The following is a 17,943-nucleotide window of genomic DNA, read 5'->3' as shown; positions in this document are numbered from 1 at the left end:
TTCAGGAAGGAACGTGTAGGACACCCCAAGGAATTGTCTGCCCTAGCAAACAAAACTTGTTGGTAAAAAAAATATTTCAATGATTAGCTGAAACAAGTTTCCCTATAATTCAGATCTCTGGGTTCCATGGAACAACAAATCGCATTGGTCCATCTACTATGGATATTAAGACATTTGAAGACACCTCTTTCATTTTTATCATTTAGTCTTCAGGTAAACATATCTGGCTCTTCCAGCCACTCCTCACAGATCTAGATCCTGCATTCCTTCTAGACTTCTCAGCTTTTCAACAGCTCACTCTTCCTTGGACACATTCCAGGTTATCAATATTCTGAAAGTCTGTTTTAGCTGGGTATCCCTTCTAATAGCAACTTTGTTGTTGTTGTTTTCCTTACCATTTTTAACAGGAATGTCTAATTCCTAGAAGGAATTAAACATTTTCTGAGCAAGACTGAAATATTCCTGTGAGCACTTTCAGAATAGCATAAGCCTAATTAAAAAATGAGAGGAGGTAGATGTGAAATAATTGAATCTATCATTTTTAGTCCCCAAAAGTGAGTCATACTTAAATTAGTTCAGAGAGACAATTCTATTACCTTCTGCAATATCAACTCAACTATTTTTATATTTGGCTAATACTGGGGAGAGGGATGTCAAAGGATGGTCATGGTTGCCATTATGATCCTACCCAACCCTTCCCCTATAATTTGGGCACTGGGGTGCAGAGAAGCAAAGAGAGCTCTCAAATTTCATTAGCTGAAAGGTCAAGAATTATTTAGCACTTAATTTTTTTTCTAAAAAAGCAAGACAAAGTGATGGAAAATGATCTGTTTAAGATTAATGCTATGATTCTAGCTTTGAAAATATCACTGAATTTAAGTTAGGCTGCCCCATATTGACATGAAAGAATAGAAAGGGGTACATTCAGTGTGACTTTCTCAGTTGCAAATGTTCTTCCAACATTTTCAGCCACTAGCTAGATGGTTTTGCTCTGTCAGGATATAATTGCTAGACAAAGATGCTGAGAAATGCCATCTTTACTTGCAAAACGACTATGAAGAGTACAAGTAAACAAACATGCATAGTGTAGAAAGCATGCCTTCGGTGTCCTGACTGCATCTTAGAGTGACCATTCCATCTGCAGGTATGAGTGCAATTCAAGTTGTCCCTTTCTGATGGTAGGGAAGATGCGTGTGATGAGTAAGAGGAATTAAGTGATGGAACTAAATCCAATGACCATAAAGAAACTAATGTTTTGTATTCTCTCCTGATACAATTGTTTGATCACCCCTAGCCCAAAATACACATAGAGGACTGAGTCCCCTTACCCTGCATCCAGCAAACAGGGAGCCATCAAGCAGAGGTTACTAGAACTTCTGTCCAAAAAATCTGGAGAATGAAAAGTTCCCTTCCACTGCATTAGGCTTTGAATCTGAAAAGAAATATTTATGTCTTTCTTTCCTAAAGTAAAAGATACAATGAAATTTGGTTTCATATTGGCAAAGCTGTTTGGTGAAAGGAGAGGCAAATTTATCCTACCCCACTCTTAATCTCTAGCTATGATGGACAACTGTTCTCATAATTCTCAACCTGCAAGGAAATAATAGGACTTCTAACACAACCCATCTAGAAAGTGTCAACTTGGGAAGGTCTAAACCAAGTACTTTTTCTACAAAGTTGGGGTTTTTTTTTGCATTTTTCAAACAAATGTTTATTTCATTTGTCTCTGGTATCAAATGGAAGTTTCCCCCATTTTATTGGCATCTGTAAGCAAAATCTTTGTCCTTAGATACGTATTTCAAGCAAAGCCAACTCTCTGGGGTCCTAATTATATGCTGTTACTTCTGAGACAAATATGGAAATATTGTCTTTATTCATTTAGCCACAAAGAACAGCCAACTGTTCCTGTCATTTCAGTGGATTTTTTAGTGTCAGGGAAGAGGTATCTGTGTAACTTAAGCACCCTGGCCTATTGCCAAGCTTCTCTTATATATTTAGAAGAAACTCCAAGGGGTATACATCTTCTCCCTTGTTACTCATCCATAAGTTGAAAACATTATTTCTGTGTTTAGTTCTTTGAGTCTGACATTAAGTACCAAGCAGTATGTAGCTTTCAGATATGATGAAGACAACGGCGATGATGATGAAGATGATGCATTGATATGCTAACGATAACAGTCGCTAGCATTTTATGTTTCTTGCAGTAAAACTCTTGAGGTGCTTTAGAAAGAACTTGGGACTTTGAAAGTGTCACTGTTTTTAGAACTTCCAGGCAGCTTTCAAGCCTTTTGGAAATGCCCATAAAACATTCATAAACCTAATTCATCAGTGTTCATGCAGTAGCTCCTTTTACAAAGTACTGCCTGCGGTGACTGTCCTACTGTAAGACTATGATTGTGGGTAAGCCTATAGAACATTGAAGCATCACTTGCCTGTAGCCTACAGAAGCCATGGCCGTATTACTGTGGAAGCCACCTGGGATTTCATGTCATGTAGTGAAGCTACTCCTTGTTACCAGGAGCTGAAAAGAATACCTGGACAAGGGCTGGGTAAATAAATAGAGCACATTTCTGGTGAAATAATGGGGCACTTTGCAGCTCTAAAGCTAATAAGCATGATTCATCCATCCTTCTTAAGGGCAGGAATGCATGGATAACTGAAGGCAAAATTACATCCTAACAGTATAAATCAAGATTTTTTACATACTATACTGAAACAACAATTAATTTTAGAGCTCTTTAAAGACTAAGCAGTTTAGTGTCATACAGCCCTCTTCAGATATGCAGGGAGCAGGGTATTGGAGAGGGGAAAAATGATGAAAAGAAAAGTGGGAGAAAGTTTTATCTACAGATAGTGTAGCACTGCTGACCTATGATTACTACAGGTATTATTTGATTGAGAAGCTTTTCAATACAGGCAATGTGATTGGAAACTTTAGTTTTTAGTTAATCCATGGGAAGTGGTGTTATATCTTCTGATGAGTTTAGAAGTCAGTGGGAGAGTTGTGTTTCACTTCTGTCTTCTCACTGAGATTTTGGGCATATATTTTTCAAATAGCAACTGCCGTCGGTCTTGATCAACTGTTCGTAACTCTCATTAGCATTATGACGATGATATCTGTAGTGCTGAAACTTAGGCAGTATTTAGAAAGTTAGAAGGAGGTGTAACTTTCCATAGATGTTACACATGATTTTCTGTGGTTATATGGAATTGCACAGGAGTGGATAAGGTCAGTGGGGCTGGGAGAAGAGAACCAATGAAATGTCCCTGATTTAAGTCCCCCAAACTGCGAAGGGTAAGAACATATGGGGATCAAAGTGTGCCTTCATCCTCCATTGCAGAGCAGATGGCCACAAGAATTAGGAGAGGAAAAAGTGATTAAAGAAATAAAAGTGAAACCACGTGGAACCCAACAGAAAAAGTACAGTGGAAAGCAAGCACATGAATAAAAAGAAAAACATCAGTTGCATGTTAATATTTCTGATGTGCAGTGCCAAAGCCACAAGCCCTGGAATGTTCTTCCAATTGTTCCCCACCATGAGTGCAACCAGTTGTCTTGCACCTGGGACATAGCCAGAATCACCAACCAGCAGCTGTTACTCAGTTGGATATCTACTCTGACCATTTCAACTCCCTCTCAGTCCTAACATGAAACAGTCTCAAGGCTGCATCCTCCTCCTCCTTTTCAGTAACACAGTACCAGTGACAGATAAGAATATGTTGTCATGCACTTTGGAAGAGTTGGCCATGCTGATAATTTTTAATGGTGAGAAAATGGATTTTCCTGGAATACATCCATCCGCTGTCAGGAACTCCAATCTTAGAACAGAAAGTCGGTGAACAATAGAAGCAAGAAATCCAGTACTTTCAAAAGTAAAAAAAAAAAAAAAAAGGATGTTTTCCAGTTCTCTCACTCACTGGTGAAAAGGGAGCACAATCTGTCAGAGAATTGTTTTTCCCAGAGATAAATATGCTATTGGAGGTGTTGGAGTTTTCATTCACATCTGTCAGCTTTCATTCCAGGCTGAATATTGAATTTATACTTCGGCTTATGGTTCTTTTCTTAAAAAAAAAAAACAATCAGGAAACTTCTCTATTTACTTCTGCTAGGAGCAGCCATGTGTTCTCACCTTTCTTTTAAGATTGACTAGTTCGGAAGAGGCTCTGAGTGCACTTTTCACACAATATCCCCGCTATATTTACTGCACATGTAGATTCCAGATATGGGTTCTTTACCCATAGGAAAAAGAGAATTTTAGCAGTTTTAAGGATGATTTGCTCAGTGTTCTTAAAAAGTATAAAAAGAAATGTTAACCAGTGGTTTTTCTAACTAGCCATAGATGGGGATAATCCAATATATTTGCCAACTTACCCTGTTCAGACATTATCTTCATGGATTCAGTCCAACATGGAAGGGTGATAGGCACTTCTCCCCTCTTCAGATGGCACTGTTGATGTAAGTAAAGCAACAAGTCCCTGTGCTCTGTCAGCCCTTCAAGATAGGCCAGATCAAGAAACAGATACCACAGGGATTGCAGAAATGCTACTTTATTGTTGTAGGGTATAATAACAAAACCTTGAAAGCCTGTCAAAGTTTCTGACCCAGCTTATACTAAACAAAATCAAGATGGGGTTATTTTGAGTTTTTTTGTCACACTTCCTTCAATCTCTGGACTGTGTAATCTCTTATCCAAGTCCTCTTTAACAGCTTGTACCTTCCTTCTACCCCCCCACCCTCCCCTTAACAGTTCTTTCACACCTTCTCCAAGGTCAACTCTGAAGTCCCTCACACCTTGCAGCATGGTTATCTGCAGTGAGGAACCTTCCACCTGCAGACAAACATTTCCATGTAAGCTAGAACCCTCAACTGACATCCGGCCATAAATGTGGAGAACATCTCTTCCCTCACAAGTGCAACATGCAAGCAGGAACGTGCTCACTTTGGTTCTCATGTTGGACTGAACATTCCTGGACAGAGCTAATGTCTTTGTCTGGTGTATCATCAGCAAAGCTTGTCTTTCAGGGGATTAGAAGGCCCCACCACCACCATCAACATTTTTTTTAATTGTGGTTTTTATGGTGTGTCTTAAGAGATAATGATAGGTAATGAAGCAAGTGACCTATCAGCTCAGGAGTTTCAAATATCCCTCTATATATCCCTCCACTACTACAAATTGGGGAAGTGGGATGGAAGTAAAGCTAGGAAGAGGTGCTTCTCACTTGTGGCTCCTGTTTTTGGAATACTCTTCCATGGAAGCTTAGATTTGGCCTGATCTTCTGTCAGCTGTCCAAGGTAGACCAGGTCAGGAAACAGACACCACATGAGATATTAGAACTCTACTTTATTCATATTGGCTATAATAACACAATCTTGAAAGCCTGCCAGCATTTCTCTTTCCCTCCCTCTTCTACCAATGAGAGTCAACTCGGGGCAATCTTGAGTTTGTTTCTCCTGCTTTCCTGTTTTTCCAGGCTAAGTCATATTTTACTAACAGTTGCTGCACATTTTCTTCATTTCCATATTCTTCTACACCCCCTTGGCTTTCTGGAAGCTAATTAAAATACAGCTGTTCTAAAAGGCTTTTTAAAATAGTTAAATATATATCGCTTAAGTAAACTAGTGTTGTTTTATTATTGTAATTATATCTACTATATTTATTGTTATACCATGGGTGTTTTATTTTCTATAAACTGTCAAGACTCACAAGATTGAAGCAGGCCTCAAACCCAATGAATAAGTAAGCAAATAAACAAGATGATACTATTTAACTGTGTTATAAAACCACAAAGAGTTTCGTGGACTCTTAAAAACTAATTTATGATAAAAAATTATTTATCTCAGATCTTGCTGTTCATCATGGGGATCTGAGAGCGTGGGTCTATTTCACACCCCAAGATATAGCAGAAAAGAACAATTTATGTGAGCTCTTCCCAGTTTGAGTGCTGACATGCTCAAGCTAATGGCCATCTTTCATATCACTTGCTTTAGTTAAGCTTTTTAAAAAGAAAACAGTAATAAAGACAATACTCCCAACAAGACATTGGAGTTAGTTTTAACTCTTAAGAATTTAGCCACTACTGTAATTTGATAGGCATGAATATTTGGATGATTCCCTACAAATTATAAATGGAATCCAGAATTTTGTTCATCTTTCAGTTAAGATTACATACAAAATTCCTGCACCTAGTTGGGGGTCAGAAAAAGCTTTCAGAAATCTAAGGCACAGGCTTTGGTGGCTAAAGGTGTTCAGAACCAGTTTGTTGGGTCTGCAAAGATTTTATAGGCATGACCATTTCACTAATATCTTCCTCAATCTTGAAAAGAGTTTAACAAACTTCCGAGATAAATGAGGTTCTGATCCCAGAATCCTGGGTTTCCAGATAGAACTGCCCTCTACCATATTTGCTGCAGAAAGGATCAGACAAACTATTACTGTACTATCATGTTTGTGGGTGTATGTTTGTTTGTTTTGAAAAAAACAGGTATTGTCCACAAAGGAAATGGAGAGAACATTTTCATCTCACAGCAGCCACCTGTCATCTCAACGGTCATGGGCAACGGGCACCAGAGAAGTACCTCCTGCACCAATTGTAATGGTCCTTCTCACAGCAGTAAACTCTTTGCGCCTGTTGCCCTTGCTTCCGGCACTGATGGGAGTATATACATTGGAGATTTCAATTTTGTTCGAAGGCTTCTTCCTTCAGGAAACTCCATTAGCATCCTAGAACTAAGGTAAAAATATTCCATGAGTGATATAGTCTTCACCCGGGTCTGGTGGATTGTCTTGGTATCGGCTGAATATTGACTCTATGGCCTTCAGGGGCACTGCTAACAAAAACAGGATGTTAGAGTGGATTTTCATACTGAAGAAGAGAGCTGGTAGCTGCTGTGTAAACACTGCTGCAGTGCAGAAGAGAAAGCTTCTTCCCCCCTTCATCAAAAGGGTAGGAGAAAGCAAGCAAGGAGCTAATAGTTTATGCATTGCCTATATAGAAGGTTCACTTTTGAAAGCAAAAGTACTTGTTGGAATTCTTGTGTGATCACTGATCCTTTTTCATGAATAAATCTTATTCATCAGAACATGGAAAGGCTTTTTCTGTAGTTTCAATTACTGCCGAAGAGTTCTAATGCGCAGGAAGGATTGTTATCCTCCTCTGTTTCAGAGTTTGAGAGCAGTTCCTCCCTGCGCTAGGCACTGATATAATTCAGTGTTTTAAGAACAAATGCTGGATCATTTATATAGAGTATAAATGATCCAGCATTTGTTCTTAAAACCTTTAGAATTTTTTGAGCATCCAGTTCAATTTATTTATTTATTTGTCATATGGATATAGCTGCCTATCTCACAAAACGTGACTCTGGGTGGCTTACAATTAAAAAAAAACCAATAGCAATATAAAAAAAAACAATCTAAAACTATATAATTGAAAGGCAAGGAGAGACCATCAGATATTATAGACAACAGAGCCACCTCATCAGTTCACCATTCCCTTGAGACCTCCAGGCCTGTTGACACAACCAAGTTTTGAAGGACTTAAGGAAAGTTGACAGGGTTGGGGCCATCCTCACCTCGGGAGGGATGATGTTCCGCAGGGCAGGTGCCATGACAGAAAAGACACATCTCCTGGGTCTTGCCAAGTGTAACTTCTTAGCAGATGAAACTCATAACATATCTCTTCTGCTGGACCTGATGGGATGGACAGATGTAATCAGGAAGAGGTGGTCCCTCAAATACTCAAAAAGGGGTACGTAAGCTATCGTATCATCTTTCCTCTTCTCCAAAGAAGGAAGGAAGGAAGGAACAAAAGAAGGAAGGAAGGAATCCTTGAATTAAGAAAATAACATCTCAACACACATATTTTTGGCAACTTATATATTTAGCTGACTCCAGCTATACATTATTTTATTGTCTCTTTCTTGCACATGTGTTTAGCAAGGTAAATGTGAATCACAGAGCACAAAAGTAAACCACCCCTTGTATTTAAATGCTTACCCTACTGTTTGATTATGAACTTCTTAAAAAATATATTTTATAACAAAGATACGTATATTATGTAGATTCAGTAGGCTGCATAACGGCTAACATGTTACTTGCCTAAATAAATATTTATAACAGTTCCTGTTGATACATTTATGTCCCTGCATTTTCTTTCACTTTTTTTTTTCCTTTGCTCCTGTGTGAATCTCCCATTCAAGAAACAGAGACACAAGACACAGGTATGACTGGGAATCGGAGATGTTTGCATAATTGTCCACATTATGTGTTGCTATATAGTTCATATTGGGGGGAAAAATCAGTCAAAATTATCACCATCTCTGCAGAATAACCATATAGAAATTTGCCTTGGTCCTTGTAAAAAGCACCAAGGCAACTTTCTACATGGTTGTTCTGTAGAGAGATGGTGATAATTTTGATTGATTTTTAAAAAAATAAGTTAACAAAATGTACATAAACAAGACAGAAGGCAGTTGAAAGTTACAGCATTTAAATTTGGAGGAAAAGATCAATCATCAATTGAGGCAAAGAGTTAACAGCTTAACTCTTAATAATACAATTTTGGCTTTCAATCTCTATATTCGGCTTGTTAGTGATGTGAAAGCTTGCTCCCCACCTTCTCCAGTCTAAAAGGATGACATGGTCCTTTCTGTGTTGGGGAACATCTCCACCTATTGAATTTGGTCACTACAAATGGATGAGAGCATTGGTCACTTAGTTGTAAGACTTTGCTAAAGAAAGTCCACAGATCTTCCCAAGTAGAATGATGAGAACTTGGCAGTTAGGATAAATAAAGTGTGGGGAAAGACAAAATTGAAAACTTCTCCCCAGTTTTAGCTTCAGGGGCTTATAGAGCTGAATAAATTCTTGAATAAATATGTGGAAGGCAAGTTTGTACAGGCCTCTGAAGAGAAGATTATAACTGGGCCTTCCCATTATCTGCAGAAACAGCAGAACACTTTCTCTGCCTGGCTGTTTTCCAGCATAATAATGCTTTCTTCAGAGTTTGACTCAGAAGCCTTAGCATCTGTTGCCTCATGGCAGTGATTAAAAAAAAAAAGAATAGAATAGAATGAAGTTGGTGAATTCAGGTTTTTTTTCCCAGTGGGGGACAAAAAAAGAGCTTTGTCTGATATGTTGAAAATGGATATGAAAATAAGCGGAGGAATTCATTGCTGGGAGAGAGAAAAAGACGGAGATATACTCTATAACAAAGTGGACTCCAGTTTGTAACCCCAGAGTATCTTACATATCAGTATGCTTACAGTTCAGCCAACAAGCAAAGAAAACTCTGTATTCCCATGGTTTAATTTCTAGCATGCCTTCCTTTTTCTAAATAATCTAAAAAAATGTTATTTTATGTAGTTATTGTGCTTTTGAGTCAATCTTGAGTCAGGGAGACTGCCTGAAGAAGTCCCTGTAGTTTTCTTGGCAAGGTTTTTGGAAGTGGTTTGCCACTGCCTGTTTCCTAGGGCTGACAGAGAGTGACTGGCCCAAGGTCACCCAGCTGGCTTTGTGCCTAAGGCAGGACTAGAACTCATGGACTTCTGGTTTCTAGCCTGGTACCTTATCTACTACACCAGGAAGGAAGAAAGGGAGGGAGGGAAGGCTTACTGTGTAGATTTCAGGCACATTGTTTCTGTCATGGAAAGGGCTTAAGCTTAGCGTTGGAAATAACCAACCAATCACATTTTATTTATAGTCTTGGACTAAAAGTCTGTATAAAACATCAAACAGCAAACTTGTGACAAACTAAAATATCAAAAGAGAAAAACATAGCTAACTGCCTCCTGACATGGAACAATCTATCAGAACTTAATTATATTATAGTTTCTTTACAACAATCATGGCTGAACTGTATTTTCCCATCTTTTTTGAGCTGTCTTTAAGGATTCATCAGCTAATTTAGAAAATGTGTAGCCTTCCATGGTACAGATGGAGTGATTTACAGGAGGGATGATATTCATTCAAAGTACCACGTATGGTATGATGAACTGCTCAGCAGAGTATGCGATATTGATTCAACAACATCTTCTAGTCCTGAAAAGGAGGATTGCTATATCGCTCTTCCAGAACTCTTGATGGAAGGCATTAAGCCTGGCAAGAGTAGAAGCTTTTCTGTGTGCGACAGAAAGAATGTTGAATAAATACTCAGGAATACCTGAAGGCCTGTACAAAGGCTGATGTCATTACAGTAGGTTTTGATTGATCTGGATGTGAGTGTGCAGCTCTGGTCCTGGTTGAGATACGCTTTCCCTGGAGGATCACATGCACCATTGAAGAGATATTACTTGACCAAAGATGGTCAACTTACATCTTTGTTGTAAGTTGACCATCTTGTAAGTTGACCATCTCAAGATCTGCAAGTGATTTTCTCCTTAACTTCAACTCTATTTATTTATTTATTTATTTATTTTTCAAATTTGTCACCGCCCATCTCCTCCGAGCGGAGGGACTCTGGGCAGTTTACAATATAAAACAATAAATACACAATAAAATGTCAATATAAAACACATTATAAAACAGTTTTGCAGAGCTACCCAATATAATAAAATCCAGATGGCTATGGTCTCATTCAGTCATTGTAGAGGAGGGGCACTTCAGGGTACTAGCCAGCCCCAAGTATGACTATTCTCCTTCCTGCCCCAAGCCCGGTGGCAGAGCCAGGTCTTCAACTTCCTCCAGAAGGCTAGGAGCAATGGGGCTAATCTCACCTCCAGGGGCAGCATGTTCCATAGGGCGGGTGCCACTGCAGAGAAGGCCTGCCTCCTGGACCCCGACAGATGGAATTCTCTTGCAGACATGGTCTGTAGCATGCCCTCTCTGCACAATCGAGTGGGACGAGCTGATGAAACGGGGAAGAGGCGGTCCCTTAGGTAACCTGGTCCCATGCCATGTAGGGCTTTATAGGTGATAACCAACACCTTGAATTGGACCTGGAAGCAGACTGGTATCCAATGCAGCTCACGTAGCAGAGGTGTTATGCACGCCCTTCTAGGGGCTCCAAAAATAGCCCACGCAGCCGCATTCTGAACCAGCTGAAGCTTCCGGGTACTCTTCAAGGGTAGTCCCCTGTAGAGTGCATTGCAGTAGTCTATATGTTGTCTAAGAGGTGAGTTCACACCTCTGGGAAGCACAGTCTGTCCCACTGCATCAGAGCAAGAGACAAGATGGTGTCCAAAAAGAAGAAGTATCAGAAAGAGAATCTCTCCCCTACTTTGGGTTTGATTTAAACTCACTGCTTGCTTCAGCCAGGCCTCCCATTGGCCCCCAATTTCCTACCCTGGAAGAAATGAGGTTCTCAACATATATCTAGTTTATACCATTTTTCACCTTCAATCACTCCCACAAAAAGATATTTGTCATCCATTCAAAAAACTCTTAAACTTCCTAGCCTACCTTGACACCAATTACTTAAAGACACACCTTCTCCTTTTTGACCTCAGCTCTCTATTAAGATGTTTACATGAAATCTGACTCTGGAGGCTTGCTTAATACAAGATAGGTACAGAGAAACACATTGAATTTATAATTTGTCTATATGTACTGTGAGATCTCTAGACTTTGAACTCCAAAACTGCAATAGTCTGTTATAAATGTACCGGGATAAGATTTCATGGCTGGCATTAATCAAGCAGTGAGGAGCGCTTAGTCTAAATGGTCAAGGTCTGATTTTCTGGTGTCATTAAGGGCACCAGAAAACTAGACCATAGACCTTCAGCCCAAAAGCTCAACACAGTTTGTTATAAACATCAGGCTGCTTGTTTAACAACTTTTCTGTACCAAATACACAGGTGAAGTGATCTGCAGCTGGGTCAAATAAATATTCCATTCTCTCATTTTCAGTAGCCCTCCTGCCCCTAGTTCTGATTTTGTTTTCCTTTTTCGACATTCTTCATTCTCAGTCCAATCATGCAGTTGGTGCCTGCCCCAGAGTAAAGCCACTTGTAACCAGCTACTGCAAGATGCTGTGATGTCAGTAAAAGGTTGTAGGCACCTAATTAGCAACTGATTACCTCCCCAGCGACATCTAATCCCTCTTCATTAAGGAAGTTCAAGTTGCCTACCTGACCCTGTATTAGAACTCCTTTGACAACCATATAAACTTGCAGACTGACAAAAATAGCTGTAATGGAACTGACGACCTAAAGCAGAAACAACAAAAAGAAGTTTCTCACAAAACTGATTCCTGATAGACTTTCCTCTCTTTTTTTAAATCTCTAGAATGAATCAGTCCTGTGCAGAGGCTGATTATATGTAATCATGGCACAGATGAAATGGGAACATGCTTTTCAAGGACCGCATGAAGTGGGTTCTCACAACACTCTTTCACTGTAAAGTCAGTTCAAGACCATATTGCTGCATTTGCAGATGCGAAACATGTAGGAGTAACTGCATGTTAATAGACAATGAACAAACAAACTTTGGTTTGTTTGGAGCTTTTTGTGCCATTGAAAGGCGCTTTGACATTTTCTTCTTAAGTTTATCCCACATCTTACCAACTCACTAGCTTTCTATGATAAGAGAGAGAAAGCAACCAAGAGAAAGCTTATTTATTTGCTTACTTATTGTATCCAGACTTAAAAGTTGCTTCGGCTGTGAATTGCCTCTAAGCAGTTTATATTCCCAGTTACAGTAAAAAGATCCGAACAATACACGCACACACACAAAACCCAGCGGCATTCCTATCACACCAAGAAGCAACAATCCAAAATCCATGCACCCAAACCCTCCCAGTCACATCATGCTCCAAGGCTTGCTGGAACAGGCAGGTCTTAACGGATTTTCTAAACAGTAGACGTGTAGCGTAAGGTCGCCTGAATAGGCATCTTCTGATCCAAGCCCATATTGCTAATTTTACCAAACAATAACAAATAAGTGTAATGATTGCCCTAGCCCCAAATACTCAGACTCACAAGAGGCTGCTAAATGAAATCTGATTTATTAAGGAACTAAAGACAAATACAGAGAAAGCTGAGAATGAGCAAAAGCGCGCCAAATACAAACTTAAACCCTTGGTGCAAACGTATCCCGCCTCCCTCGTAACAGCCCCGCCCGGCACAGGTGCTAGCAAACGTCAGAGTTGCTAGCCTGGGAAAGTAACCTTGAGCGCAGTAGATAAGACAAATACATTCCAAAGCAAAGCCAAAAGATAACCGTTCCCATCCTCCCCAGAAAGATGAAACACGCATCCAATTAATGACATGCGAAACGTTACGATGCATCAAAGACATTGAAACGGCGAACATGACAATAAGTCATTTCGGCTTAAGGATAATGAAGCAGGAGTTCACATCTAGTTATTTCAATGATTCTTGTATTCCCACTTCCTAATATTATGGTACATGTGCAGGAAAAAAAAAACACTGTTACAGAGGTTTTCCTATGTGCATTGGGAATGTCTTGCATGCAGCGAACAATTGCTTTGAGATATCTTACGCATTTTATTTTGAATCATACTACTTGTATAAGAATTACCACTTTTTTAAAGAAATCAGAATAATGTAGCGATGTGAGACCACAGGAGAACAAATGAAGACTGCTTTCTCCTCAGATATTTTTATCCTGCCTTTCTCCTTCTCTGCCTTTTAGCACCAGTCCAGCACACAAGTATTACCTTGCCATGGATCCAGCATCAGAATCCCTTTATTTATCAGATACAAACACCAGAAGGGTCTACAAGGTGAAATCTCTCAGTGAAACCAAAGACTTGGCCAAAAACTATGAGGTTGTGGCAGGTACCGGGGATCAGTGCCTTCCATTTGATCAAAGTCACTGCGGAGATGGAGGGCGGGCGTCCGAAGCAGCTCTTCACAGCCCACGAGGTAGGAAAATGATTCAATTGACTGCAACATTAAAAAAATATACGATGCAATAATAGTTACTGTTATTGAACTGCATCTGTTCCCCTTTGTTCATGTCACAGCAAGAAATGTTTTAGGAGTCTTATTATCTCAACTACTTGAGATAGATGGTTTTATTCTGCACGGGTTCTACCACCCAGTTGTACCACTGGGTGCATATACTTCTTTGGGTCAAGGATCCATTTCTTCATGGATTACCTGATGGGAGCCATGTCATGGACAGGGATGACATAAGCAGTGGGTGGGACCAGACTCAAAGGTGAGTGGGGACACTTATTCTCTCTTTGGTATGTTTCCTCCAACCCATATGACAGCCTTCTTTCGCTTCCTCCCAAGAGGAAGATCATTGGGGGAAAGGGCGCTGGCAAGGGAGACAAATGAGGAAAAGCACATTATGATGTTGCAATGGAAACTCCAACCCTTTGTTCTTGCATCATGACATAACATGAAAGTCCATAAGCGGTGGTCTTTGTAATGTCATGATGCACACTTCATCATTTTAGTGAAATCATGGCTTGCTGCTAATGCCTGTGCCTGAGAGACACACTTCAGAGAGGGGGTAGATTCTTCTCATTTGTGAAACCTAGAAAAATTCTGCAGATTTTTTTTTTTCCTATCAGTTCTCTTTCAGTTTGATGAGAGCTTCCTTCCTTCCTTCCTTCTTTCCAGAAAGGGGATTTTGATCCATTTCTCATTTCTGGAATGCAAGTCTTATGCACTTATTTAGTTGGTTATGCAATGTTTTACTATGTATTCTTTCTTTCAGGTCTATGACCATGATACATTCCATTCCATTCTGCAATGTTTTGCACTTAATTTATTTATGAAGCGGCCTAGGGTCACGAATGAAAGTTTGTCTTTCATTACAAAAAACGTTTTTCCACTGCTTTCCCACATATCAGTTAAATCCCAAGAGAAAACCACATTAGGGAACTTCAGAAACACTCCCAAGATAAATTGGAAAGGAATTAGCAAGCTCTTTGAAGATAAACTAGAAAACAGAAGCTTCTCTTACAGAAGAAGAACATTTCCGTGAAATGTAAGATTTTAGTAACAGCATTACTGGACTAATAAATGGGTTCACATTAAGCAAGCAGTTGTTTTATGTTCTTTTGTTTGTAATTTGTCCACCTCGGAGCTTCAGAGAGAATGCAAACAGAAACAAAAGAAATCCCCACTCTCTTCCCATTCATAATGCTAAACCCAGTGCCTGCAGATGGTATGAAATATATTTTCTAAGAGATTCAGTAATATACTTATGGGAGTTAAGGCTTCTGCAACTGTTTAGTGAAAGAAGCCAACTACCATTTTGCACCTTGTTTGTGACCTGACTCAAGTAAAGATGCCTATTTTCATCAAATAGGGGTTGAAAGATATAATTTTCACAATCTGTGTCATTCACCTACATGCAAAGGAATGTGTATGTCAGAAACGGAGCGGTGAAAATTTTGTTGGGTTCTAATCCATCCCATGCTCCTGAAAGCAATTTTTAAAAATCAGAACTGATAAACTTTTTAAACTCTAAATTAGTTGCCTGTTATTTTTAAGTGTGCATTATAGAAGTGTATAAATATAACTAATTGCATAAAATTGCCGTAGCGGTTTCTTCACAGCAGTAGCCTTCATAATTAATAGTAAAGTGGCTAAAGCAGTGCTTGGATACAACCCAAAAAACGACAGAATGATCTCAATTCGAATTCAGGGCAAGCCATCTAACATCACAGTGACCCAAATATACGCCCCAACCACAAATGCTGAAGAAGCTGAAGTAGAGCAGTTCTATGAGGATCTGCAGCACCTACTGGACAACACGCCTAAAAGAGATGTTATTTTCATCACAGGAGACTGGAATGCTAAGGTGGGCAGTCAAATGACACCTCGAATTACAGGTAAGTATGGCCTGGGAGAACAAAATGAAGCAGGACATAGGCTGATAGAATTTTGCCAAGACAACTCACTCTGCATAACAAACACTCTCTTCCAACAACCTAAGAGACGGCTTTATACATGGACTTCACCAGATGGACAACACCGAAATCAGATTGATTACATCCTTTGCAGCCAAAGGTGGCGGACATCTGTACAGTCGGTAAAAACAAGGCCTGGAGCTGACTGTAGTTCAGATCACGAACTTCTTCTTGCACAATTTAGGATCAGACTAAAGAGATTACGGAAGACCCACAGATCAGCTAGATATGAGCTCATTAATATTCCTAACGAATATGCAGTGGAGGTGAGGAATCGATTTAAGGGACTGGACTTAGTAGATAGGGTCCCAGAAGAACTCTGGACAGAAGTTGGCAGCATTGTTCAGGAGGCGGCAACAAAATACATCCCAAAGAAAGAGAAAACCAAGAAGGCAAAATGGCTGTCTGCTGAGACACTAGAAGTAGCCCAAGAAAGAAGGAAAGCAAAAGGCAACAGTGATAGGGGGAGATATGCCCAATTAAATGCAAAATTCCAGAGATTAGCCAGAAGAGATAAGGAATTATTTTTAAACAAGCAATGCGCGGATGTGGAAGAAGACAATAGAATAGGAAGGACAAGAGACCTCTTCCAGAAAATTAGAAACATTGGAGGTAAATTCCAGGCCAAAATGGGTATGATCAAAAACAAAGATGGCAAGGACCTAACAGAAGAAGAAGAGATCAAGAAAAGGTGGCAAGAATATACAGAAGACCTGTATAGGAAGGATAACAATATCGGGGATAGCTTTGACGGTGTGGTCAGTGAGCTAGAGCCAGACATCCTGAAGAGTGAGGTTGAGTGGGCCTTAAGAGGCATTGCTAATAACAAGGCAGCAGGAGACGACGGCATCCCAGCTGAACTGTTCAAAATCTTGCAAGATGATGCTGTCAAGGTAATGCATGCTATATGCCAGCAAATTTGGAAAACACAAGAATGGCCATCAGATTGGAAAAAATCAACTTATATCCCCATACCAAAAAAAGGGAAACACTAAAGAATGTTCAAACTATCGAACAGTGGCACTCATTTCACATGCCAGTAAGGTAATGCTCAAGATCCTGCAAGGTAGACTTCAGCAATTCATGGAGCGAGAATTGCCAGATGTACAATCTGGGTTTAGAAAAGGCAGAGGAACTAGAGACCAAATTGCCAATATCCGCTGGATAATGGAAAAAGCCAGGGAGTTTCAGAAAAACATCTATTTCTGTTTTATTGACTATTCTAAAGCCTTTGACTGTGTGGACCATAACAAATTGTGGCAAGTTCTTAGCGGTATGGGGATACCAAGTCATCTTGTATGCCTCCTGAAGAATCTGTATAACGACCAAGTAGCAACAGTAAGAACAGACCACGGAACAACGGACTGGTTTAAGATTGGGAAAGGAGTACGGCAGGGCTGTATCCTCTCACCCTACCTATTCAACTTGTATGCAGAACACATCATGCGACAAGCTGGCCTTGAGGAATCCAAGGCTGGAGTTAAAATCTCTGGAAGAAACATTAACAATCTCAGATATGCAGATGATACCACTTTGATGGCTGAAAGTGAAGAGGAACTGAGGAGCCTTATGATGAAGGTGAAAGAAGAAAGTGCAAAAGCTGGCTTGCAGCTAAACCTCAAAAAAACCAAGATTATGGCAACCAGCTTGATTGATAACTGGCAAATAGAGGGAGAAAATGTAGAAGCAGTGAAAGACTTTGTATTCCTAGGTGCAAAGATTACTGCAGATGCTGACTGCAGTCAGGAAATCAGAAGACGCTTAATCCTTGGGAGAAGAGCAATGACAAATCTCGATAAAATAGTTAAGAGCAGAGACATCACACTGACAACAAAGGCCCGCATAGTTAAAGCAATGGTGTTCCCTGTAGTAACATATGGCTGTGAGAGCTGGACCATAAGGAAGGCTGAGCGAAGGAAGATCGATGCTTTTGAACTGTGGTGTTGGAGGAAAATTCTGAGAGTGCCTTGGACTGCAAGAAGATCAAACCAGTCCATCCTCCAGGAAATAAAGCCAGACTGCTCACTTGAGGGAATGATAATAAAGGCAAAACTGAAATACTTTGGCCACATAATGAGAAGACAGGACACCCTGGAGAAGATGCTGATGCTGGGG

At 39.9% G+C, this 17,943-nt stretch overlaps 1 protein-coding gene across 1 annotated transcript in view; it reads left to right on the top strand.

Moving 5' to 3' along the window:
• TENM1 (teneurin transmembrane protein 1) overlaps positions 1-17,943 on the top strand; it is a 273,477-nt gene that overhangs the window by 205,428 nt on the left and 50,106 nt on the right. Inside the window, exons 18-20 of the mRNA XM_063313466.1 lie at positions 6,484-6,733; positions 8,198-8,218; positions 13,590-13,822. Coding sequence (XP_063169536.1) covers positions 6,484-6,733; positions 8,198-8,218; positions 13,590-13,822 — 504 coding nt within the window. The remainder of the gene's footprint in view (positions 1-6,483; positions 6,734-8,197; positions 8,219-13,589; positions 13,823-17,943) is intronic.

This window comes from Candoia aspera, chromosome 12, assembly GCF_035149785.1.
Source record: "Candoia aspera isolate rCanAsp1 chromosome 12, rCanAsp1.hap2, whole genome shotgun sequence".
Classification (NCBI taxonomy): Eukaryota; Metazoa; Chordata; class Lepidosauria; order Squamata; family Boidae; genus Candoia; species Candoia aspera.
Note: the sequence above shows the minus strand (reverse complement) of the source record. Positions and strands in the feature narration are given on the sequence as shown.